Source organism: Marmota monax, unplaced genomic scaffold (genome assembly GCF_021218885.2).
Source record: "Marmota monax isolate L192 unplaced genomic scaffold, Marmota_monax_Labrador192_F-V1.1 WCK01_AAM20220418_F8-fsc00019, whole genome shotgun sequence".
Lineage (NCBI taxonomy): Eukaryota > Metazoa > Chordata > Mammalia > Rodentia > Sciuridae > Marmota > Marmota monax.
The window spans coordinates 9,615,497-9,642,789 of NW_026695242.1; the positions used below are offsets into that span (position 1 = coordinate 9,615,497).

At 43.8% G+C, this 27,293-nt stretch overlaps 1 protein-coding gene and 1 pseudogene across 2 annotated transcripts in view; one reads left to right on the top strand and one right to left on the bottom strand.

The window, feature by feature from the left end:
* Positions 1 to 25,449, bottom strand: part of Stox1 (storkhead box 1) — a 59,201-nt gene extending 33,752 nt beyond the window's left edge. For both annotated transcript variants that reach the window (XM_046419808.2, XM_046419809.2), the window contains exon 1: positions 25,069 to 25,449. In XM_046419808.2, the coding sequence (XP_046275764.1) occupies positions 25,069 to 25,378 (310 nt within the window). In that variant the 5' untranslated portion in view covers positions 25,379 to 25,449. The remainder of the gene's footprint in view (positions 1 to 25,068) is intronic.
* LOC124076061 (small ribosomal subunit protein uS9-like) lies at positions 861 to 12,319 on the top strand (annotated as a pseudogene).
* Positions 25,450 to 27,293: the final 1,844 nt, after the last annotated feature.

Consider the following 27,293-nt stretch of genomic DNA (forward strand, 5'->3'; position numbering starts at 1 on the left):
CCACAGCCCTCCACAATGTCCCTACAATCCAAATGGCCCAACAAAACTACACACAAAGTCTGAGTACAATTAAGATGTCATGAAAATAAAAGATTTCATGAGATTCTCAGTTACTGACAAAGTGTCATCTTTAAAATAAGTGTGTCCCACAGTATGAACTTCACAGAAACTTTCACAACACAAAATCCATCAGAGGCTTCCTTATAGTTTAAGGAAATTGAAAAGTTAGTGTCTTATATACTCTGTTTCCCAAAGCTCGATCATTTGGATCAGGCTTGGGTCTTGGGACCTATCCACATATGTAATATTTGTTTTTAAATCAGTTTTACTAAAATCATTTAAAAAGAAACCTTATGTACTCACTTTAAGTAGAAAGGCAGTACCCCTTTGCTATTATAGGAGATATTGCTTAGTGTATTTAAATGTCTAAATCAGATCGTGCTCCACCACAATGATATCTATGCCAAACTTTGGGAAATACTGCCCAAATCCATCGCATGGGATGAAAGGGTATATGGACGGCAATAGAAGGCACTGACTTCGCAGAGTGCCCTAAGAATGAGAACCAGCCGGCCTTCTAAGAAGGAGGCCTTTGACTTTTCTGAATTTTTAAACATCAAGTCACCACCAACCTCTCTAGTACTCTGAGTCACTTAAAACACTAAAAAGGCGGGGCCGGGATTGTGGCTCAGTAGTAGAGCGCTTGCCTAGCATGCATGAGGCACTGGGTTCGATCCCCAGCACCACAAAGATATTGTGTCCATCTACAACTAAAAAAATATATTAAAAACAAACAAAACAAACAAAAAACAACCCTTTCGGGTTGCAGCACCACGTGGAGAGGACTGCTCCCTATAGTCATGCGGGCCAAGGGTCCATTTCAGTCTGTACAAGTCTTCGGATTCAAGAAGACGGGCCACCTCTGTGGCACACTGCAAACGGGGCAACGACCTGATCAAGGTGAATGGGCGTTGGCTGGTGATGATCCAGCTGCGCACGCTGCAATACAAGTTATTGGAACCCGTTCTGCTCTGGGCAAGGAGCGGTTTGCTGGTGTGGACATCCGGGTCCGTGTGAAGGGTGGTGATCATGTGGCTCAGATTTATGCTATCCGCCAATTTCCAAAGTCCTAGTGGCCTATTACCAGAAATATGTAGATGAGGCTTCCAAGAAGGAGAACAAAGACATCCTCATCCAGTATGACGGGACCCTGTTGGTCGGTGACCCCAGTGGCTGTGAGTCCAAAGTTTGGAGGTCCTGGTTCGTGCTCACCACCAGAAGTCCTACTGATAAGCCCACCACAAAGATCAGAGTTCACCTTTGTAAAAAACTGTGTGGAATATTTTTTAAAAATAAAAATAAAACACTAAAAAGGGAGAGAGAAGGAAGTCCTTATTACCAAAGCTTTCAGCCTGCAACTATATTAACTATGAGCATTTGCAGAGATAGATAATTAAGGTCAGTTTAAAAAAAAAAAAAAAACAGCATTGGACTTTCTGATAAAGTCCCATAAGGAAATTCTACTACTATCCAGACTCTGGCTATGGAATGTGACCTGAATTTACCAAAGAGCATGCCATATCCTTAAGGTCATGGAGCGTCAGATGAGAGAAAGTTTAAAAGGATCCTGCCAAATGCTGAGACAAAGGAATCAGAGAAAGAAAGACAACAAAACTGCTTTTTGCAGGTAATTTTCAAACTGTATTCCAACAGGAATCAAAAGCTGAGGCAGTGATGAAAAAACAATCATGGTAAGTATTTGAGGAACACGCCTCATCCTGGAAGTTTGCACCCTCACTAGCTGCTGTTCTGGGCTGAGAGAGGCCTTTCAGAACAGAAGGAAGGCAGAGTGGCCTGGGCTCCCTGGGCCTGCAGCATGATCCAAAGATGAATCTTCTCTGGTTGAAAGCTCCTTCCACAGACCCCAGAGACTGAAAGTGCATCTCTTGAATGGATAGTGGGCAGAAACCACACAATTTTCCATTTTTCAAGATACACTTTTTATTCACTCTAAGTTGAAAATCATATGGATCATTCCATATTTTTAGGAAACAGTGATTTAAAAAATCACACAATAGGAAGAGGTCAGGAATTTCTGGCCTAACAATCAGTTGGAACATATCTAACTCCACACTGAAGCTAAAGTCCAGTGGCCAGCTGGGGGAGAATTTAGGATTGGAATCCAAAACCCATGGACTCACAGGGCCAATAATTCCTCGTTGAATCTGAGAAAGCAAAGCCAGGGCCACATATCTATAATTCTAATAAGGAAGAAAGTTGCATCTGTGCCTAAAAAGCTGGTGATTTTTTAGCACATGAAATCAAGATAGTGAAAGGCCATACTCCAGAAGGATAGAATGAGACCTCCCAAACAGCATCAGAGGCTACATTTGGATCCCATGCCTTGGACGAGTGAGGTCCACAATAATAATTAACTGCTAACATCACCCACAGCTCACTGGTGCTGGGCACTCTCTTAAATGCCAGACGTGTACTGTTTCATTTAATGCTCAGAACAACTCCATGAGATGGATAGTCTTACTTCCTCCATTTTACAGAAGGAGAAGCGGAGGCATAGGGAGTTTCAAACTTGCCCACTGTCTCACAGTCAGTAGTTGCTTGCCTTGCATGCACACGACCTTGGGTTCAATCCCCAGCAACACACACACACACACACACACACACACACACAAAACTAACAGTAGTTGCGGTGGGACTCGAAGTCAGGCAGGCTAGTTCCAGAGCTGGTGCTCTTGACCACCAACGTATATTGAGTGCTGTTCTGAAATTCCCCCTTCCCCTTCTTAAATATCTGACTGACCAGTGGCATCATAGGTACAAGCAATGGCATGAATAGCCCAGAAAGGCAGGTACAAGGATTCCTTGCAGGCCACTTGGGCTTAGGTGGTGGGCAACAATGGGACTGGCCTGGGCCTGACCTGACTGAGGTCCTCCAGAGTTGCCCCTTCTAGCTGTGATGAATAAGCAGAACTAAGGGTCAGGCTCTATGAGCTCTGTCCTGAAAGAAAAATAAGAATAAAAATGACAGGTATGTTTCCCAGGGCAGCAAATCCTTGACTATATCCACAGGGCAATGAGACTCAGTACCCTTGCCTGTGTCTACCTGCATGTTTTTTTTTTTTTTGGGGGGGTGGGGAGGGGGCAGTGCTGTGTATTGAACTCAGGGGCACTCAGCCACTGAGTCACATCCCCAGCCCTATTTTGTATTTTATTTAGAGACAGGGTCTCACTGAGCTGCTTAGGGCCTCACTGTTTCTGAGGCTGGCTTTGAACTTGCAATCCTCCTGTCTCAGCCTCCCCAGCTGCTGGGATTATAAGCATGTGCCACCGCACCTGGTGCATGCTTATTTTTTTTAATAACTTTTAAAATATATATATATATATTTAGCTGTAGATACAATATCTTTATTTTATTTTTATGAGGTGCTGAGGATAGAATCCAGTGCCTCACACATGCTAGACCAGAACTACCACTGAGCACCAGCCCCAGCCCCCCAGCATGATGATTCTGTGTGTGTGTGTGTGTGTGTGTGTGTGTGTGTGTTGCTGGGGATTGAACCCAGGCCTTGAGCATGTGAGGCAACTACTCTACCAACTGAGCTATATCCCCAGCCCCCCAGCATGTTCTACAATGAAAGGAAAGGCTTGATTGATTCTAGACAGCGTGTAACAGGAGAAGACTTGAAAACATATCTACCTGTTAATCCCCAAACCCACACCTCCAGCCCAAGAAAACAAATACCCCAATAACCCAAGCCACCACAATAGCACATGTCTGCTGATGTTTTTTAAACTTACTCTGGAGTCATCTTTTGTTGCCTTTCAAAATATTTCCCCCTCCTCAGTTGACAGGGATTTTCTAATTCTGCCTAGGGATTTGTTCCTTTTTGATCCTCCTGTGCCCCTGTGTTTCTGGAGAACTGAAATGGGTCTTCTGGAGTTTCCATTTTCTCTGCTTCCTCATGCACCTGCACTGCCATTCCTTGGTACTGGAAAAGGAGTAAGTTTCACAGAAGGTGTTCAAAGACTCCAAAAGTCAAAGGTCAAAATTTACATTTGTAACATATCAGAAACAAGGAAGGTTTAACAGAGCGACAGGTCACCTCCATAAAAGACTCAATATTGTTAAGACATGAACTCTCCCCAAATTGACTTACAGATTTAACACAATCCTAATAAAAATCCCAACAGTATTTCTTTTTTAAGAAATGGATAATCTGAGCCAGTGGCCCATGGCTGTAATCCCAGCGGTTTATGAGGCTGAGGCAGGAGGATCGTGAGTTCAAAGCCAGCCTCAGCAAAAGCGAGGCGCTAAGCAATTCAGTTAGACCCTGTCTCTAAATAAAATACAAAATAGGGCTCAGTGGTTGAGTGCCCGAGTTCAATCCCCAGTTCTCAAAAAATATAAATAAAAGGTTTGAGGATGTAACTCAGTAGTAAAGCACCCTTGGGTTCAACCCCCAGTGCTGTGTATTTGTGTGTGCGGGACGGACACACACACACACACATACACACAATTTATAACTAATTACCACTATATAAGACCAGTTAGCCATGGAAAAATCTGTTGCCAGACCCTGCCTCCTCCCTTCCATGGAATGAATACAGTCACTATTGATGGTTATAGATGAGGTGAGTCAAAGGTTGTTTTGTTTCAAAAAGAATTTCACAAGGGGCCTCCTGAGCCTTAAATAACTGCTTTAAAAAAATGGTACAGAGCCATAGAGAGGTGCCTTGCATCAACAAGAAAAGAAACTTTTGCAAAATTTTTCCAATGGATGAGTTAAAAAAAAAAAAAGTCAGTTATCACAGAATGAGCTCAATATTGCAAGTGATTTTGGCAAGCAGTTTGTTTCCTGTCTGTAAGAGGCTGGCTGAGCTAAAGACCCTTCTGCATTGTAAAGGCTCAAAAGTCTGACTTTCTCTACCAGCACAAAATTTCACTGAACTTCCAGGATCCCTTTGAAAGTCCTGTGATCAGCTGGTGCACATCTATAATCCCAGCAGCTTGGGATGCTGAGGCAGGGGGATCGCAAGTTCAAAGACAGCCTCAGCAACTTAGTGAGGTCCTAAGCAACTCAACAAGACCCTGTCTCTTAAAACTAAAATACAAAAAAGGGCTGGGGATGTGGCTCAGTGGTTAAGTGCCCCTGGGTTCAATCCCCAGCACATAAAACACAAAAACAAAAAAGCCCTGTGATCTATGAGACCTGGGAACCTACAGGACACCCAAACTCTGCCCCTACTTGAAATCTCCATTGTGGAACGAGGGTGGGGAGAATAACATCTGCAAATAGGTATTTCTATAACCCAGTAACACATCAGCCTCTGAGCAGGGCACACATGGTAACTATCATTTGCCAGGGGAGGCCAACTCTGCCCTAAGTCACACAGTTATGGTTGTCAGACTCTGTGTCCAGCCCTCCTTCCACAGCCCTGTTCCATCCTCAGCCCAGCACACACACACTTCCAGGGATTGGGGGTGGCAATTTTTGCTTGTCCTTTATCAACCCCCATTCAAGGGGCTGAGACAGCAGCCCTCTGATATAAACAATCAGCATGTCAAAGTCCCCTGAAGCCTTTGCATTAACCAAACTTATTTGCATGTGGTTTCCACTTAGCTCACTCAACTAGGAAACTCTCCTCCACATAAAACCTATTTACATTCCACAGAGCTAGTGTTTATGCACACTTAGAACAATGATGTTAATTTTTATGCATTTATGTTTATTTTTGTTTGTTTTGGTACTGGGGATTAAACTCAGGAGCACTCAATCTCTGAGCCAGCACTCAATCCCCAGCCCTATTTTGTATTTTATTAGAGAGAGGGTCTCACTGAGTTGCTCAGCACTTCTCCATTGCTCAGGCTGGCTTTGAACTTGCGATCCTCCTGTCTCAGCTCCTGAGCCACTGGGATTACAGACTTGCGCTACTACGCCTGGCTTATGTTTATTACTTAATGACCTTATTTAGAAAACTTTTGTTTCCAAGAAAAAAATAATACATGTAATATACTAAAATCTATGCAAAAAATGGGGCAGATATATCTATCTGTAGTGCTTGTAGATGGATACATTATCTCTGGAAGGATTAGGGAACTGTCACTGCAGCTATTTCTGGAGAAGGGCAGTAGGTATCTGGGGGCAGGAGAAAGAGAGACTCTCACTGTATACCCTTCTGTACCATGTGAATGTGCTTCCCAAGCATTATAGTAAATTAAAATATTAAAAGAGGAATACAGGGCTAGAGATTTTGCTCAGTGGTAGAGTGCCCTTGGGTATCCAAAAAAAAAAAAAAAAAAAGTAAAACATACCTTTTTAAAAAATTTTTTTGATAGTACTGGGGATTGAACCCAGGGGCACTCCACCCAAACTGCTGGGATTACAGTGTGTGTCATTGCATACAGCTAAGAGTAACATATTTTTAAATATAAAAACATAAGGGTCTGGTGCAGTGGTGCATGCCTGTAATTCCAGGGGTTTGAGAGGCTGAAGCAAGAGAACGATCAAGTTCAAGTCTAGCCTGGGCAACTTAGACCTCCCTCAAAATTTAAAAAAGTTTGCCAGATGCAGTGGTGCATGCCTGTAATTCCAGTGGCTCAGGAGGCTGAGGCAGGAGGATCTCAAATTCAAAGACAGCCTCAGCAAAAGTGAGGCACTAAGCAACTCAGTGAGACCCTGTCTCTAAATAAAATACAAAATAGAACTGGAGATATGGCTTGGTGGTTGAGTGCCCAAGTTCAATCCCCCCACCATTTTTTTTTAAAGTTTAAAAGTGGCTAGGGATGTGGCTTGGCGGTAGAGTGCCTCTGAGTTCAATTCCCAGTATTACAAAGCAAACAAACAAAAAATTAAAAATATACATAAAAACTTTACAAATGTGAACACACATGAGCATATTCCCCAAGGGCATAATCCACACCAGAGATAAAATAACCACAATTAATATTTGTGTTTTCACTTCCTTCCCACATATATTTATAATTTTTTTTGTGTGGTTGTTCTAGACAGAACAGTTAGGCAAGGAAAAAATAAAAGGCATAGAAATCTGAAAAGAGGCAAAGTCATCTGTGCTTGCAGATGACATGATCTTATATAAAGAAAATCCTCAAGATCCCACAAATAAAACAAGATACACCTGGAAAGGTATCTCAGCATTTGCATTGTATATATTTTTTCTTTTTTGATTTTAGATGTTGGAATAAATGAATCCAGTAAAGTTGCAAGATGTACAATCAACATGCAAAAAAATCAGTTGTGTTATTATTCACTAAATAATGAACTATCCAAAAAGGGAATGTAAAAAATAACCCAATTGCAGGGTATGGTGGCACATGCCTGTAATCCCAGCAGTTTGGGAGGCTGAAGGAGGAGGATCGTGAATTCAAAGCCAGCCTCAGCAAAAGTGAGGTGCTAATCAACTGAGACCCTGTCTCTAAATAAAATACAAAATAGGGCCCTGTGTGGTGGTGCACTCCTGTAATCCCAGCAGCTCAGGAGGCTGAGACGGTAGGATCGCATGTTCAAAGCCAGCCTCAGCAATGGGAGGCGCTAAGCAACTCAGTGAGACCCTGTCTCTAAATAAAAATACAAAATAGGGCTGGGGATGTAGCGCAGTGCCCTGGAGTTCAATCCCCAATACCAAAAAACAAACAAACAAACAAAAACAACCTAATTGATAACAGCATTAAAAAGAATAATAGTCAGGCACAGTGGCACATGCCTATAATCCCCATGACTCAGAGAAGTCTAAGGCAGGAGGATTCCAAGTCTGAGGTCAGCTTCAGCAACTTAACTAGACCCTATCTCAAAAAGAAAAAAAGGACTGGGAACACAGCTCAGTGGTAAAGCCCCCTGGGTTCAACCCACAGTACCAAAAAGGAAAAACAAACAAAAAACCCCAGAAACAAAAAAATAAAACTTCAAATACATTAAACTAAGAGGTGAAAAACTTGTACACTGAAAACTATAAAACAAATCAAAGGTGACACCAAAAATGGAAAGATATCCTAGTATTTGCATCAGATACTTTTTTTCTTTTTTCCTTTTCTGCCATTGAGGATTGAAACTAGGGGTGCATTAACGAAAAGCCACATCACCAGTCTTTTTTAAAACTTTTTTTTTTTTTTTTTAGTAGTGAATGGACACAATACCTTTATTTCATTCATTATATTTATGTGGTGCTGAGATCAAACCCAGTGCCTCATGGGTGCAAGGTAAGCACTCTACCACTGAGCCACAACCCCAGTCCTTTTTTTACTTTTTATTTTGAGACAGGGTCTCATTGAATTGCTTAGGGTTTTGATAAGTTGCCGAGGCTGGCTTCAAACTTGTGACCCTGTAGCCTCAGACTCTGGAGTCCCTGGAGTTACAGGTGTACGCCACTGCACCCAGCTACACTGTACACTTTTCAAAGTGTTTTCACAGATGATATCTCACTTGAACTTGATGCCAACTCTAGGAAGTAGAAAGGACAGATGGAATGCTTATCAACAGATGAAGGCCCAGGAAGACCCAAGAGGCCTGGATGAGATTAGTAACAGAAGATTAGATCTTGTCCTGCATGGCCTATGATCTGTTTTTATGCCCTTACTCAGATAACAGATCTGCTACTTAACAAGCACTAATGGCATAAACTCCAATAGCTCCCTTGGGACTTACATAACCTCACAAAGGTGCCATTGGTGCAGGTGACACTCTCAGTGGAAGATAATGCACCCATGAGGCAGGGAAGTAACTATCACATATAACATATAAACCTATATATTATAATCAGGTTATAAATGTGATCACACACACACTGTACTGTTTAATACTTTCCTGGGGCCTCAAAGTCAAATCCACACCCTTCAGTCCAGCAATCAAGGCCTGTCACAAGCCAGCCCTTCTCCAGGCCCCTTTTGCCACTGTCCAACCTCCCACTTCTCAGGGCATGGTGGCACATGCCTGTAATCCCACAGCTTGGGAGGCGGAGAAAGGAGGATTTCGAGTTCAAAGCCAGCCTCAGCAACTTAGGCCCTAATCAATTCAGCGCAACCTTGTCTCTAAATAAAATACCAAAAAGGGCTGGGGATGTGGCTCAGTGGTTAAGTGCCCCTGGGTTCAATCCCTGCTACCAAACAAAAACAAAAACAACCTCCCACTTCATGCTCTGACTGTACTCAACTGGAATACATGCCCTCCCCCTCTACTTAAAATTAACATTGCCTCATCCTTCACATCTTAGGCATCACTTGTCCAGGAAGCTTTCCTTCAAAACACACACACACACACACACACACACACACGCATGCACACGATGGACCCTCGGTCAGTAGTTCTTCTATTGCTCCCAAAGACTACATATCCCTTATTCCTCCATCTGGCCCCTAGTCTGTGAGCTGCTTAGGATCAGAGTTTGAGACTTTTTTTTTTTAAATATTTCGTTGTTGTTGCTGTTATAGATGGACACGATGCTTTTATTTTACTTATTTATTTATTTAAATTGTAGATGGACACAATGTCTTTATTTTATTTCATTCATTTTTATGTGGCGCTAAGGATGGAACCCAGTGCCTCACACATGAAGGCAAGCACTCTACCACTGAGCCACAACCCCAGCCCCAGGGTTTGAGCCTTTTGACCCTTGGTGTCAACTGACCATCCCAGGCCTGAGCACACAGTAAATGCTCCTTGTATACCTGATAGGTGAGTGTGTGAGCAAGGGAGGCCCCGCAGGTGCAGCTTCTTTAACAATGCCCCATGAAGGGAAATGGCACTAGAGAACCCAGATGCATGTGCAGGACTAGGGGAAAGGCCCAAACACACTGTCTGTGGAAAATATCCCAAGTAACTTCAATGCAAGCTTTTGTGTGCTCTTACCTGGGCCTCCTGACACAGGTAAGGGGAAGCCAGTGCCAAGCCAGGAAACCTCAGCAGTCAACAGAGCCAAAGTGAGGGAGGAGCTATGCACAGCTGAATAGCCAGAGCCCAAGAGAAGTGAGAGGATGGGCCAGGGGGCTCCCAGAGACTGAGCAGCAGGGCTGGTTCCAAACTCAGGGCAGGGCAGACCTCCTTCTATAGCACTACACACAGCACAGCAATGGGCTGTGGACCTGGCCAGCACCAAGGAGTCTACAATATATTAGGAAGAATGCAAGATAGCAGGAAGGATGATATAAATGGATAGACCCATCTAGGACAGGAGAATATGCCAGGCTAGTAAGAATTAGCATAGCCCCAGGGAAGACAGGCTGTCTGGAGAATAAGAATCCATATACCTCTTTTCTTTTCCCTTCATATTAGAAACTGCCATATTCTGAAGTTGACTATACCAGGCACTGGCTGAGCACTTAGATAACTGATCTTCACAACAATCTGAAGGGGCTGGGGTTGTGGTTCAGAGGTAGAGCGCTCACCTCGCATGTGCAGGGCCCTGGGTTCGATCCTCAGCACAACATACAAATAATAAATAAATAATAAAGTTTAAAAAAAATTTTTTTAAAAATCTGAAAAGTAGCTATTCTCTCCTCAGTTGTACCTATGCAGGCAATGAGCCTAAGAGTTAAGTTACTAGCTCAAGGTCACACATCTATAACTGGCAGAGAAGGAATTTGAATCTGAGTGTTCACTACCTAGAGTGATTCTGGAAACTTTTAAAATACAGTTTTCAGTCAGGTACGGTGGCGCATGCCTGTTATCCCATCGGCTCGGGAGGCTGAGACAGGACGACTGTAAGTTCAAAGCCAGCCTCAGTAATGGTGAGGTGCTAAGCAACTTAATGAGACCCTGTCTCTAAATAAAATTCAAAATAGGGCTGGGGATGTGGCTCTGTGGTTGAGTGCCCCTGAGTTCAATCCCTGGTACTAAAAAAGAAAGGAAGCTGGGTATGGTGGTATACACCTGTAATCCCAGAGGCTCAAGAGGCTGAGGCAGGAGGATCAGAAGTTCAAAGCCAGCCTCAGCAATTTAGTCAGGCCCTAAGCAACTCAGGGAGACCCTGTCTCTAAATAAAATATAAAAAAGGGCTGGGGATGTGGCTCAGTGGTTAAGTGTCCCTGGATTCAATCCCCAGTACCAAAAAAAAAAAAAAAAAGGAAGGAAGAAAGGAAGATTAATCTAAGTGGATCTGATGGAATCAGTCAAAAAAAAATTAAAAACAGAATAGAGGATTTCTAGGTAAAGAAGAAATTCCACCCATGAATGGCAGCTTTAGCCCGTGCCTGACAGTTCTAGGCTGCCTTTCAGGATGCCTCACCTACTTGAGTTTGATTTCAGACTTGTCTGCAATCGCACAAAGTCAGTTCCCTGTGATCTCTCTCATACTGGTCCTGTTTCTCTGTTGCACCCTGATGGATACAGGAAGGAAGTTGCCTTTCAGTTGTGGGGAGAAAGGGGAGGCTTAGACTGGGACTGGATTCCAAAGAGCCTTGAGGTGCATGTCAAAGGCTCTGGACTTGAATTGGGTGCATGGCCATTGGCCCAGCTACTCCAGAGGCTGGGGAGGGTTGCTTGAGCCCAGGAGTTTTGAGGCCAGCCTGGCAGACCAAGTTTCAAAAATAAGTCTCAGGGTGCTGGGGTTATTAGTGGTAGAGCATTCGCCTTGCACATGCAAGGCCTGGGTTTGATCCTCAGCAACCACATAAAAATAAATAAATAAAACAAAGTTATTGTGTATAACTACCAAAAAAAAAAAAATTAGTCTCAGACCAAGTTTCCAAAAATTAAAAATTGAAAAAAAAAAAAAACAGAGAGAGCCATGAACTTTTCCTAAAAAACTAAGGGGAACAGAATAACTTATTTGAGCAAGTGAAGAGTGGAATGAGATCTGTGTTTTAGATGTCAGGAGTCTGCAGGCTGGAGAGTGAAGTGGATGGAGTGCAGGGGACAGACAGGAGAGCAAAACAACCAGGAAGATGGAGCCACAATCCAGGTAGGAAATGGTGAGACCTTGGGTGGACAAAGGTTTAGGACGGGCATGAGAGATACAGAGGAATTAAGCCTTGTGGGACTTGGTGGCCTAATGACCTGGGGCACCGGGGGAGGGGGATGCAATCCACACTGATTTTCAAGTGATTGCCTCTTTTCATCCTATTGGACCTCAAGGATACAAGGCAGCAATTAGAAGTGTCTTCTCGGAACCACCAGCTGCTAAATCAAAATGTGAGCAATTGCTCATCACCCAGATGCTACATACAAATCATCCATCTTGGGAACAGCAGCATGACCACAAGACATCCTGCTGTAGCCCTTCAGCTTCCCTGAGGAGAAGAGAGTTAAAGGCAGCATCTGGCAGAACAAAACTAGAAAAACATGGCTGAAGAGCCTGGGTGGGAAGGAGGGGGGAGATGATGGCAGGGGTATGCTCAGAGCAGCTGTTTCTGCCATTTCCCAGGCCTTAGAGGGCCTAAAGGCCCGGTGGGAATCTGACAACCTCCTGAGGAGCGTGAGTGCCAGCACCGACTGGCAAGAAATACCAGAGCCTTTGTGGGAACCTGGGAGGACCAAAGTGGAGAGGGAGTCAAGAAACTCAAGCAGCACCAGCCACCTCGTACCCATACCACCTAACAGAAAGAAGGGATAATCAGGCCCCTAATGACTCGAGAGATGCCAAGATGTGTCTAGAAGGAGGACAAGGTAAAACAGAGGCATTTGTTTCTAGTGATTGTCCAAACAATCTTGTCATGGCCATTAGTTTCTCTATGGCTCGACATTTCTCACCAACAGAATGGCATTTTATTTTTTGTGGTGCTGGGGATTCAACCCAGGTCCTTGTGCGTGCGAGGCAAACACTCTACCAACTGAGCTATGTCCCTAGCCCCCAGAATGTCATTTTAAAAGGGGAGAAGACAGGAACTAAAAACATTCACTCATGGGCCAGGAGCAGCGGTGCATGCTTTGAATTCCAGTTAACTGAGGAGGCTGAGGCAGGAGAAGTATGAGTTTGAGACCAATTTGTCGAGACCCTGTCTCAAAAAAACAATAAGAAGGGTTGGGGGTGTAACTCAGTAGAAGAACACTTGTCCCAGTACCTCATTCAATCAATCAAATCATTTATGGGATTTTGTTTTCAGTAGTGGGCTAAATTCTATTAGATCAACCCTTTTGTAAATATCACTGTAATCTTTGGACCAAATGGTAAACACATTACCTATTGAAGGTCCTGGAAACAACCCAAACCACTGGAAATCAGAGGCAATGGGAAGGGAGAGACCCGTTTTGGAAGGGAGTACTGGTAGGTAAGTTTCATTTTTTGTGTGTGTGCGTGTGTGTGTGGTGCTGAGGATTGATCCCAAGGCCTTGTGCACTGAGGCAAGCACTCTACCAACTGAGCTATATCCCCAACCCAGCTTCACATTTTTTCGTAGTTCTTCACCTGGAGGAAGTTGCCAGTAGCAGTCAGGAAAGAAGCTAAATTTTGGTAGAAACTCAGAGTCTTACTGACTTTAAGAATCTAAGGAGGGCTGGGGATGTGGCTCAAGCGGTAGCGCGCTCGCCTGGCATGCGTGCGGCCTGGGTTCGATCCTCAGCACCACATACAAACAAAGATGTTGTGTCCGCCGAAAACTAAGAGATAAATATTTAAAAAATTCAAAAAAAAAAAAAAAAAAAAAAAAAGAATCTAAGGACAGTGGGGGCATGGTAGCACACGCCTGTAATCCTAGATATTTGAGAGGCAGAGAAAGGAGAATCACAAATTCAAGGCCAAGCTAGGAAACTTAGCAGAATCCTGTTCCAAAATTTTAAAGTTTTAGAAAGGGCTGGGGATGTAGTTCTGGGGTAGAGCCCTTGCCTAGCATGTGTGAGTCCTGGGTTCAATCCCCAGTACTGCAAAACACTTAAAAATAAATAAATAAATAAATAAAATTAAGGGCAGTATTTGGAGCAGTTATAAGTGAAAAGGTACAGAGGGATAAGGATAAAGCCATAGAGGTGGGATGTCAAATTCTGCATACAAACTCTACCTTACTTTGTGGCTGAACCATGAACAGGGCCCAAGCAGCCCACCTTAAGCTAAAAGAACTGGACAGAGATTTTAGCTGTCATTTCCCTTCAAGGGAGATAGAATTCAGAGTTTTAAGTCTAACCAAGTTAACTGCCTGATAAAATAAACAAACAAAATCAACATCTCCACAGAGGAATCTAATAATCCAGACTCTCTACAACATATCATAATATCAGAGATATAATCCAGAATTACTAGACCACTCAGACACAGGAAAATGTGACTCGTGTTCGAGATCAGATGCAACCAATGAGATGACCTGAGATGATCCAGATGCTGGAATTATAAGGATTTTGAGGTAGATGTTATAACTATATTGAAGGGGAAATATGCTTGTAGTAAACAAATTGGAAATCTCATCATAGAAACAGAAATTATTTTAAAACAATCAAATAAGGGCTGGGGATAGAGCTCAGTTGGTAGAGTGCTTGCCTCACGTGCACAAGGCCCTGGGTTCAATCCCCAGCACCACAAAAAAAAAAAAAAAAAAAATCAAATAATATCCAGCCAAGAATAAAACCATAGGTCTACACATAGACTTATATACAAATATTCATAGCAACATCCTTCATAGTGTCTGAAAAGCAGAAACAACCTAACCCAAGTGACCATCTATTGAAGAATGTATAAGCAAAATGTGGTATGTCCAGATACAATGGATTACTCAGCATAAAAATAAAAGTTTTTTTTGTTTTGTTATGTTTTTTGTTGTTTTGGTCTTTTTTTTCTTTCCTTTTCTTTTCTTTTTTTCCCAGCATTGGGAATTGAACCCAGTGTGGCTTTACCACTGAGCTACATCCCCAGCCTTTATTTTTTATTTTCAGGCAAGGTGTCACTAAATTGCCCAGGCTAGCCTTGAACTTATGATTCTGCAGTCTCAGCATCCCGAGTCACTGATATTACAGGCATGTGCCACTGTGCCTGGCTCAGAATAAATGTTTAGCATGCATAAGGACTGGGTTCAATTTCTAGCACCCCAGCACCAAAACAAAACAAAACAGAACAAAAAAACCATGAAATGAATAATTTTATGTTATGTGAATTATATCTTAAATGTATGGTTTGGATCTAAATGTTTTAAAGGTTGGTCACCATTTTAGCAAAGATCAGAGGTGGAGTCTTTTAAAGCGATTAGATCATGAGGCTTTGACTTCATGAATGGATTCATTTATTAATAGATTCCTGGCTAAATGGGCTTGGGGGAGGGACTTGGTTTTAAAAGTAAGCCCTGGGCCAGGGTTGTGGCTCAGTGGTAGAGCACTTGTCTAGCATGCATGAAGCAGGGTTCAATCCCCAGCACCACATTAAAAAAAAAAAAAAAAAGTGAGCTCCCTCTTTTTGCTTCCTGGCTGTCGTGAGCTCTTGACTTTTGTTACACCATACACTCCCCACCATGATGTTCTGCCTCACCACAGGCCCAAAGAGATTCTCCTTTAGCCAGTGCTGCTGCTCACCTATAATCCCAGCAACTCCAGAGGTTGTGGCAGGAGAATCACAAGTTTGAGACCACCCTAGGCAACTTAGTGAGAAGCTCAGCAATTTAATGAGACCCTGTCTCAAAATAAAAAATAAAAAGAAATTCATGATGTAGCTCAATGGTAAAACATTCCTGGGTTCAGTCCCCAGTACAAAACAAAAGAAAAAAAATTAGATAGTCTCCTTTTAAGTTGCTACTCTCAGGTATTTTGTCACAGTGATAGAAAGCTGAGTAACACACTCTAATTTTCTAAAAATGTGGGAAAAATTATGGGAAACTGGTTGATGGGCATAGAAGAATTCTGTACTATCTTTACAAGTTTTCTGTAAATCGAAACTCATTCCAAAATTAAAAGTTTATTTTAAAAATTATATTTATGCTGGGCACAGTGGCCCATGCCTTGTAATCCCAAGCACTTGAAAGGCTGAAGCAGGAGGATTGTAAGTTCAAGGCCAGTCTGGACAACTTAGTAAGACTCTGTCTCAAAATAAAATTTTGAGGGTTGGGAATGCAGTTCAGCGGCAGGGCACTTGCTTAGCACACCCAGGGTCCTGGGTTCAATCCCCAATACTTAAAAAAATTAAAAAATTAGAGTAGCATTTGAAAAAGAAAGTTCTCAGGAATATAAATTTAACAAAAGAATTACAAAACACGGCTAACAGAAATTAAGAACACTCAAATAAATGAAGAGATAGACAATGTTCACATGTACTATAGTAAAGACAGTAAAACCCAAATTAGGTTGACTATGAGGCTAGGTTCAACTTAAAAAGAAATACTAGGATACTAGATTTGAACTTAAAAGGAAATAATACTATGATATAGGATTGAATATCATCTGTCCCCTTCAAAAGAGTTTAATCCCTGGGGCTGGGGGTTGTGGCTCAGTGGTAGAGTGCTAGCCTAGCATGCCTGAGGCACTGGGTTCAATCCTCAGCACCACAGGAAAATAAAATAAAGATATTGTGTCCACATATAACCAAAAAATAAATATTTTTTAAAAGGAGTTTAATCTCTGGGGCTGGGGTTATGGCTCAGTGGTAGAGTACTCACCTTACATGTGCAAGGCCCTGGGTTCGATCCTCAGCACCATATAAATAAATAGGGTTATTGTGTCCAACTACAATTTAAAAAAATAAATATTTAAAAAATAAAAAAAGAGTTTAATCTCCATTCTGAGATATTAAGAGGGTAGAAACTTAGATAATCTAACTATGGTGTTTAGAGATAGAGCATTTGGAGGGTAATTAGGATTAGAAAAGGTCATTAGAGTGGAAACCCATTATCGAATACTGATGACCTTGTGAGGAAAGAGACCAAAATACATACTCTCTCCTGCCTTTCACCTACTATGCTCTATGTCGTCTTGGAACTCTGCCAGCAAGAAGGTTTTTACCACATGTGGCCATTGTGTTATTAGTAATAGAAAATGATAAACTAAGACTAGAAACCAACCATTCTAGTTGGTCTCTATCCTTTCCCTCACTTTATTTTTATTTCTATATTTTTATACTACAGATCAGTTTGAAATTAGATGATTAATCTATCCTGGTTTTCCCAAGACTGCCTTCATTTTAGAAATGATAGTTTTGGCAAACATGTTGACTCATGGTTATGATCCTAGCTACTTGGGAGGCAGAGGCAGGAAGATCGAAAGAAAGTTTAAGGACAAGGCTGGGGTGGTGGCTCAGTGGTAAATAGCTTGTCTCGCTTGTGTGAGGCAAGGGTTCAATCCCCAGCATCACATAAAAATAAGTAAGATAAAGTTATTGTGTCCATCTACAACTAAAACAATTATTAAAAAAAAAAGTTTAAGGACACCCTAAGCAACTTAGTGAGTACATGTAAATAAAATAAAAAGAAGGGCTAGGGATGAGGCTCAGTGATAGAACACCTATCTAGTATATGTAACACCCTGGGTTCAATGCTCAGTACTCAAAAAATAAACAAACACATTTCTGAATATCAGCAGAGGAGCTAAAAGACAATATTAAATGTTGGCAAAGTGTAGAGAATTAGTATTGTCACACATTTGTTAGGAGTATAAAACTGTCCAATTGTTGAGAGCCACAGCCAAAGGGGCCCCAGCAAATGGAGGTGGCGCTGTTGGTTGGACACTTACACCCTCTGGTGATAGAAAGGTGTTAGTAGCAGTCTCCTGTAGAGGTGTTGCTGTTGGTTGGACACTTACACCCTCTGGTGATAGAAAGGTGTTAGTAGCAGTCTCCTGTTGTAACTTTCCCCCTGATGGCTTTTTCTGTTTTACACTTTCTTTCTCTGTCTGACTAGCTTGAGAGGCCTTCTCTTTTACTTGAATCTTTTCCTCTGTCTGACTAACTTGAGAGACCTTCTCTTTTACTTGAATCATTATGTCTTCTCCTTCCTCTACCATTGTCTGAACTGAAGGCTTTGGACTAAGCAAACAAGATACGAATGTCCACAATGGCAATGTGCCAAGTGGCAGAGTCCCTGGGCTTTTCTTTTCTATTCTTTTTAAATCTTCACCATGATGGGTCCATTGTGATATATTTAACAACTCCTCCTTAAAAAGCCATGGGCTACATTTTTGTATTGTATCAACGTATGCCCTGACTGCTCTTGATTTTACTGGGATGCCTCCTTCCTCTAACAATTTACTTAACACTCTTTCAGTTTGTTTTTTACTAATTTCTGATCCCATATTTCTACTATAATACAACCCAACAAGATGACGCCAAACAAAACCGAGACAGAATGAAATAAAAAGGGAACAACAAAAAGTCATTATAGCCTTTCTATCCTCCTGACATGGGCATCCGTCCTTTCTCCCTATCTGTTCCTCAGACGTAAATAGTTTTTCCTCAGATGTGAGCGGTTTTTCTTCCGTCTCACTCATCTCCAGGGACAGGCAACTTAAAACAAAAGTGAAGCAAAATAAAAGAGGAATCTTAAAATGGCTACCCATCCTCTCGCCCTGCCCTCAGGGGCGAGCAGTTTCACTTACCCTCAGTCGCTCCCCGTACGGGCCACCAAATGCCGCAGTCTGGCTGGGCACAATCAGGAGCCACTTGTCAAAAGAAACTAACTTTATTTTTAGAACCACACACGCCAAACAAAACAGCCTCTCAGGAAAAACCCTCAGAGCCTCAACTGCCACCACCGGCTTTCCACAAGCCTCTCTCTCCCACACAAGCTTCTCTCCACCTCCCACAATCCTCCTGCTCTTGAGGCCGATTGGCTGGGTCACGTGGGCGGAGCCAAAAAAGTCCCCCAATGAGCAGCTCCGTGGTCTGAAAGGGCAGGGAAACAGCCCAATGAGCATCACCGCAGAGGAGCCAATCAGCTAGATGTTGCTGGGGCCGAGGAGCCAATCAGCTAGATGTTGCTGGGGCCGCTGTGAGCCAATCATCAGCTGGCAGCTGGAAGTTTGCTGGGGCCCCTTTGGCTGTGGCTCTCAACATCCAATCATAAAACTAAATGTAAACTATGAGTTAGAAATTTCTCTGCTAGGTATTTTATCTAAAAGAAGTAAAAGCATTAAAAAATTTCTATGCAAATATTCACAGATGCTTTATTCATAATAGCCATAAACTAGAAACATCCAGGTGTCTACATAAGGGAAAATGAATAATCTATGATATACAATATACTCATACAATAGAATACTACTCAGTGACAAAAAGGAACAAACTAAAAACAGGGAAGAATTTCAAGATTCAAGAGAAAGAATCCTCTTACAAAAGAGTTCATCCTACTTAAGGCCATTTATGTGACATTCTTGAACAGGTGAAACTTATTTATGGTTTAAAAAAATCAGAATGCCACATGCAGTAGCGCATTCCTATAATCCCAGCTACTCCAGAGGCTGAGGCAGGAGGATGGCAAATTCAAGGCCAGCCTCAGAAACTTAGCAAGACCCTGTCTCAAAATAAAAATTAAAAAGGACTTGCGATAGAGCTCAGTGGTAGTGTGCCCCTGGGTTCACCACACATACAAAAAAGTACATTTAACGTCTGTGCATTTCGTGCAGGATGCTATGCTACATTGAAACCCAACTACTCAGGAGACAAAGGTAGGAAGATGGCAAATTCAAGGCCAGTTTAGGAAAATATTGAGAACTGTCTGAAAAAAAAAAGTTACAAAAAGCATTGAAAAAAATTATGCAGTTCACTAAATAAAAATTTCACCTACAAACTCCATTAGCTAACCCCTACAAGAGGCCCTACTGCTATTCAAGTAGGACTTCAGAAAAAAGGCAGAGCTAGAGTCATTTCACTCCTTTTCTCTCCTCCCACACCATTCCTCAGGTCTCAGGAGAGTTAAAAGGTATCAGAGATTTGCCATCAGGCACCAAGTTTCACTGAACTGTTCCTCCTCTCCCAAACCAAGATAGATCCTGGAATGAACCATTGACATGTAACATTAATTAGTAATGGTCTCTATACTGCTATCGTACTTAAAACTTTAAATTTTTTTTTTTTTGTAATATTGGGGATCAAACCCATGCCAGGCAAGAGTACTACCACTCCAGCACAAGCACTCACAGTTCCACCTTGATATCTCTATGACTGGAAGGCTGCACTCAGAGGTGTCTGGAGGAACAGGTAGGAAGTACATGAAAAGTGGAAAGGTCCTCCCATCACTTCCCCCTGGCCAGGCTGTCCTGCCTGACCAGCACTACCCACCAAACACACACCAGGGAACTTTTGCCCAAAGCAGAAACTTTAGGGCCCATGTGTATCAATCACGGTGGGATGGAGAAGACTATGTGCACCAGTCAGCTTCTGGAACATGGCCTCCCACTCGACTAGACCCTCTTTTGTGGTTGTTGTTGTAGATGGACACAATACCTTTATTTTATTTATTTATTTTTAGGTGGTGCTGAGGATCGAACCCAGGGCCTCACAGTGTGAGACAAGCGCTCTACCATTGAGCCTGAGCCACAGCTCCAGCCCAGCTGTACCCTCTCTAATTGAATGGAAGAAACAGACTGAGTCCACCTTATCTTTGAGCACAGGTAAGTCTGAAAGATACATTAAAATATAACCCAGGTGTGATGATGCAAGCCTGTAATCCCAAGAGTCTGAGGCAGGAGGACTGAAAGTTCAAGGCCAAACTGGGCAACTTAGGGAGAACCTATCTCGAAACAAAATAAACAGAGCGGGATGTAGCTCAGTAGTAGACGATGACAGCTTGCCTCACATGCACCCTGAAGCCCTGGGTTTAATCCCCAGTACCACAAAACAAACACCACAGAGACATCTAGAATAGTACTTGGCACATGAATGAATTCATAAAGCCAGTGTTATAAATAAAAGAGCTGTGGACATTTGGGGCATTTTTACCCAATGAGAAAAGATGACAGGCCCTGCTGAGTGTGAAAGGGTGGTGACACCTCTGCTCTAATTTTCAGAATGTAACAAACTTATTTGGCCAAGTGGCCTTCCACCATTAACTTTCGGTGTCACAGTAGGTATGGTCTCAGTAGCAACAGAGTCTCCCAAACAAAGGCAGGTGTCCCCTCTCACCACTCCACTCTCTGCACACACAGCTGCTGGGTAAACAGCTGTCTCTTGGCAGTTTCCAGAACACACCCTTTCATTTGTTAATGCCATTTGCTAATGAAAAACAAAACACAAACCCTTGGGGACTAGCACACAAAAGAAGAATGAGCTCCCTGTCATCAAACTAAAGATCCAACTGTCCCTCTTTTAAAAAAAATATTCTTCCTGGCATCGATTTTCTCACTAGAGGAAAGATGATGTACAGAAAATGAAGAGGGAAAGAAAAGGCACAAAGTTTGGAGAACGCATAAATGCAGGACTTATGCTTAGGTCTGCACCTGGGGACTTGGGTCACTCCTGTCTGCACAGCCAGCAGGCTCCTTGGAGCCATATGACTGCTGGGTTTATAAAACTGGCCTGCCTCTTCCTCTATCTTCTGTAGCAGTGACCAATAGCAATACTCCATGTGCCCAGATGGTTTAATGCAGGACTATATGAGCCTTAAAAGAAAAAAAAAAATTGGACAGCAAAGAGACCACATTGGTTCTTCGTGTCCTTTTCTAGCATTTTGCTCTTTCCCACAAAGTAACAAGAGTGAGAACCTGTGTCCACAGCAGCTCTTCTCTCACCTTCTTGGAAGCCCATTTTGGCTTTGGAAGCCCATAAAGCAAGCAGACTGGAAATTTTTCCGTTGGGGGAAAGATGCTTCTTCTGTCTTCACCACCCTCTGGGACTCTAATGGTGGCCTGAAAGCTGCCCTGACAACTCTTCTCTATTGATCTGATCCCAGGATCCCAAATTGGATAGTAATTAACAACACTATTCAAAACAAGAGCACCCACAAACACCCCTGGTGCATCCATCACTTGGCATCAAATAAGATTCTTCTCCAATTTTGCTCCTCAAAATTTTCTCATGGATTTTTTTTCCCCCTTTTGTTTTTGGGGCACTAAACCCAAGGGTGTCACACACTCATGAATGGTTTTGTCCAAATTCCAGCTGAATGTCCAAATTCCTGTAAGGACATAATTAAAAACCTTGAAATTATTCCTGTCCAGGGATGCAGGTCAGGTATGATGACCCAGGAGAAAAATACAGAATGGAGTCCACTGCATCCTGAGTTGTGTGACAGGCGGTACTACCTAGCGGGCGCAGGATGGGGACACCGGCGACACAGAGGACTAACCCACATAACAGTGTCAGAAGAACAATTGGTGCTTTGGCATGCTGAGGACTCTGAATAGAGGATGGCCTCAGAGGCAAAATCTTTCCTCCTCCAGTTCTACTTTTTCCAAAGCAGACCTAAGGATTCCTTTTCTTCAAGGTGGGTCACAGAGATTAGACCTCTTTCTTCCAAAGACAAATATAAAACCTAGAAATATTCCTCTAACCTTCCCCTACCTTACTGTGTTTTAAGATCTGGCCATAATGAAATTTTCTGACCTATTTTGTCTGATAGTAGATCATAAGACTCTCATTCCAGAGGGGTCCTTACCTACATATATGAGGAAGGAATGCTGCACAGAGAAGCCAAGGGTATCTGAACAAACGGGCCTTGCTGGGATTCCCCCATCCGTCCATCACCATCAGGTCATAGCTTTTTGCCCAGTCTCATTCCTATGTGGCTGTCCCTTCTTCGTTTGATCTGAGCATTACAATAAGCAGTTCTCCCTGGATCTCTCTCTCTCTCTCTCTCTCTCTCTCTCTCTCTCTTTAAGACCTACCTGGTTCTCTGGCCTATTCTTTTTAAATACTCATAGTTGTAGATGGATACAATACCTTTATTTATTTATTCATACTTGTATTGGACACAATACCTTTATTTTATTGATTTATTTTTATGTGGTGCTGAGAATTGAACCCAGTGCCTCACACATGCTAGGCAAGCGCTCTACTACTGAGCCACAGCCACAGCCCTCCCTGGATCTTTTGGATCATTTTTTAAATAAATTTTTTTAATATTTATTTTTTAGTTGTAGTTGGACACAATATCTTTATTTTTATGTGGTGCTGAGGATAGAACCCAGGGCCTCACATGTGCTAGCTAGCCAAGCGCTCTACTGCTGAGCCACAACCCCAGCTCCTCTTTTGGATCAGTTTTGAAGGCTTCCAAGTCATGCAAAACTTTGATTAAATAAATCTGTTATGCTTTTCTCTTGTTACTTTGTTTGTTTGTTTTTGTACTGGGGATTGAATCCAGGGGTGCTTTACCACTGATGTATATCTCCAGCACTGCGCCCCCCCCCCACCCTTTTAAGACAGGGTCTTGCTAAATTACTGAGGCTGTCCTTGAACTAGCAATTCTCCTTCCTCAGTCTCCAGAGTAGCCAGGATTACAGGTGTGTACCAACATCTGTCTTTTGTTACAGGGATTTCAATAATGTCCATTATGATAGGAAGGAAATTTTCTGTCTCTATATCAGTATTCAGCAATGCTTGGTGGGCCCAGATAGTGGCATCATGGCTGCCTCTGACTTAGCATAAGCCCTCTCTTATTTCACTCCCAGGTCTAGATCCCCACTGCATCCTACTCCCTCGATGCAATAGACTCTATGCTTACCCTTTGAAAGGGGGGTGGGGGGTGGGAGAACCAGAGAATGTAACCACTAATTAAAACCAGAAAAAACCAGGACACAGAACTGAAAAGAGTTTTTCATCCAGCCTGTCTGAAAGACCCCTTCCCTGTGAGGATTTTGGCTTGGCTACTTGGCTCACTGCTCTCAGAGCCAGAAAACTATTTTCTTCACTCACTCCTTCATGTAAAAGAAGATAAAATGTGCATATATAGTTTTGCAATGAGTGCTTTTTGTTGTAGTTGCTACTTTTAAGGAAAAAATGTGGGAGTGGGGAGGAGGCAGACAGAATAGAGATGAGAAGCCAAGGTTTAGCTGCACTGATCAGGCATGGTGGTGCACACCTGTAATCTTAGCTACTTGGGAGGCTGAGGCAGAAGGACCACAAGTTCAAGGCCAGCCTGGGCAACTTAGCAAGACTGTGTCTCAAAATAAAAAATAAAAAGCTCAATGGTAAAGGGCCCCTGGGTTAATCCCAGTACAGCAAAAATAAACAAACAAATAATTTTAAAATACAAACAAAAATTAGCTGCACTGGCCTGTAGCTGCTTCAGCTATCCTTGGAGAGATGACACCCAGCATCAGGTGCCTCCTGCCCCCCTGTTCTTTTGCCCTGGGGGACTGAAACAATTGTTTATTTACTGCTCCTCCTCCTTAGATGGAAGGAGGAAGAAGATTTATGGACTAAGATAGAGGGGTTCCTTGGAATCAAAACTCAGGGCTGGAACAACTGGTGGTTTGTCAACAACATTCCATCAAATGGACCTCACAAGCCCATATAAATACAACCCACATAAATACTAGGCTATATGATTGGTTGCGGCATTGTTACCTTAGTTTAGTGGCCAGTATCAGTGACCACTCACTGGTGCAGTCTTGGTTTCTCAAATGAGAAGCTATTTTATACTGGCAAAATGCTGCCGTCTGTTTTCTAACAAAGAATGGGGATGTGGAAGCTTGTCTATTCGGTTAATGGGAGTGATTGTGTCCAGAGCACCACCTCTTTCTTTTCCCCAGCAGTTAAGAACCCAAAACCTGCTAGACCCTGAACCCAAACGACCACACCATGCAGTACAGCAGGACACTCCAAGTCAGTAGTTTAGTTAGAAGAGAGAGGGCGGGGGAAGGGGGAGAGAAGCCAGATTCGACAGATCCTTCTTCCCTAAGCTCTCCTATGAAGCGTAGACGGGAGCCCCTGCCCTCTGACTGCAGCTCTGGCGGCCCATAGCATCACTTTTCTAAGTAGAAAGTTCCTTCCTCCAGGAACCTATGTAGGAACTTTTAAATAGTTGCGGAAAGGAGGCATCCTGGAGCTAGGCATACCCTGGGGTCTGACGCTTCAGTGTCCTAACAGGAGGAACGGTCTCCAGAGTGTTTCAGCAAGCCAGCCCTCCTCCAGTCACACGACTGGCTCCCTCACCCCCTAACTCCTGTTCTCTCTGGGTTGTGTCTCATCCCTGTGGCAGGGGATCGCATACCGGTCCCTGCAGCTTGCGCGGGACGCCGCTTCTTTCGGGGGCCCTGCACTCACCCACCGCCCTGATGTGGAAGCCTCGAGGTGGGCGCAGCGCTCGGCGACGCCAGGCATCGCGCAGCACCTGCAGGCTGGAGGGGGGTGCATGCACCAGCAACACTCCGCGCCGTAGCCAGCCCAGGAAGGCCAGCCGCGAGGCGGCGCGCGCCAGCCTCGCGTTCCAGAAGCAGCGCGCGTTGGCTCGGCGGAAGGCACGGAACACCGCGCGCCCACCCGGCTCCTCCGCAGTCCCCGCTTCCTCCTGCGCCTCAAGCCGGCACAGAACTAGCGCCAGCGAGCCCGGCGCCAGCTGCACCGGCCTGGCCATGCTGCCGCGCACGACTGAAAACCCGCTGCCTAGCCCAGCGGACGACTGCACTGGCAGCTCGGGTGCTGCACGCCGGGCGGAAGGGATCGACTGACTGCGCGCTGCCCGGGCTGCCCGGGGAACAGGCTGCAGGGGGCGGGGCCGACAAGCCAGGGGTGGGACGGCCACTGCTCCAGCCCGCGCAGCGCCGCGCCGCAGAGGGGTTTCCAAGAGCTGAGCTTCGGTCTCTACACCTACGCCTGGGTTCTGTTCTCCGCCCCGGGCGACCCCCTTCATTTACCAGCCTCAGGCAGCCCGGAGAAACTTCCCTATGCTCGAAGGGCCCGCGCTGGAGCTTTTCCAAATCCCGGGGGAGCTCCCACAGTCCCCTGGATAGCTGAGCTGTCGCCAACGGCAGCGCGAGCTGTAGCACTAAAGTCCCGAAGCAGAGAGGATCAGGGTTGTCCCTGTCACCTTGGTTTTGGGGCTGCTCCTGTGAGGACCGGAGCTGGGGGATCGTGGACTTCTCTGTGGCCAGGAGTCAAGAGACCCAGGTTTGAGTCTCAAATCTGCTCCTAAACTGTCTGCGCAAGTCATTTCGCTACTCTAACTTTAGAATGTCCCCTGCAGCCTAGCCTAGGGTCCCTACCTGGATCCGGCTTGCCAGATTCCACCCCTCACTCGAATAAGAAATACTCAAAAAGATAAACATTATGTATGCAGTTTGATCAAAGTGGAGAAAAGCAACTTGATTACTTTTCCCCACCAGCCACCCAAAAGCAGTTCAATTTGTAGAAACAAAAAGCAGATGCTGTACCAGAGAAGATTTAGTTATCCCAACTTAGAACGGGGCCAGGGGACAGATCTCGGCTCCCGGGCTTCTTTGGCTGTCAAGGCTAGGGATTGCAGTCCTTCAACTTCCTTTCTCAGCAGGAATTTTGTTCCCAGTTTGCGAGGGGTTGGGAGTGGGGGTTCCGTGTGGTTCAAGAACTGGAGAAACTCATTTTACAGGAAAGTGAACTGAAGATTTTTTTTTTTTTTTTTGGTACGGGGGATTGAACCTGGGGGTGCTTAACCTCTAAGCTATATCCCCAGCCCTTTTTATTTTTTTATTTAAAGATAGGGACTCACTAGGTTGCTTACAGCCTCGCTGAGTTGCTGACTTCGAACCTGCGATCCTCTTGCCTCCTCTCCTGAGCCGCTGGGATTACAGGCGTGCGCCACAGTGCTAAACTGAGGATCCTTTTATCCATGACTTTCTGAAGTTCTAGAATCTGCTCCCGCCCCAGGGATTTCCCATACTCTTGAGAAATGAGGAAAGTAAAGTGTTGAAGAGGTGTCATTTCGTTTGGTGAAGTGTAAGGTGAAATCCATGGGACTCAGCCCTGGGTTGAACCTGGGGATGTAGAGAAGACAGAGGCCATTCTGGGTCAGGATGAGGGGGAGAAGGAAGGAAAGCGTGTGATCTGTCCAGGTAGACAATGGACCTCGCCTCAGAGCAGCCAGGGACAATTCAAATGCTAAGGGACAAAGAGGCTGGAACCCTGAGGGGCCTGGGATGAGGGTTCCTTGAGGAAAAGGAGCATTTGAAAATGACCTCAGTGGGAAGGAGAGAGGAAAGAAAACAAGCAAGCAAACAAACTAGCTCAAAAAGGGAAAGGCAGGGCTTCCAGCTTAATACTATTACTCAGTATCATGAGGGAATAAAGATGCTTAGCAACATCTGGGAGTCATTCCAGACTTTGGGCTCATCAGTCATCCTAACTATAATAATTCAGGTTAATCCATAGCCTGTTCTTAGTAAGCACACAACAAATGACAGATAATAACAATAGTATTAATTTCACAACTCTATCATCTGAAATTTTGTGAGCACCAACATGATGTCACAGGTGGAAAATTCCACACAGTGTTTAAATGACTCAGGCTATATGCA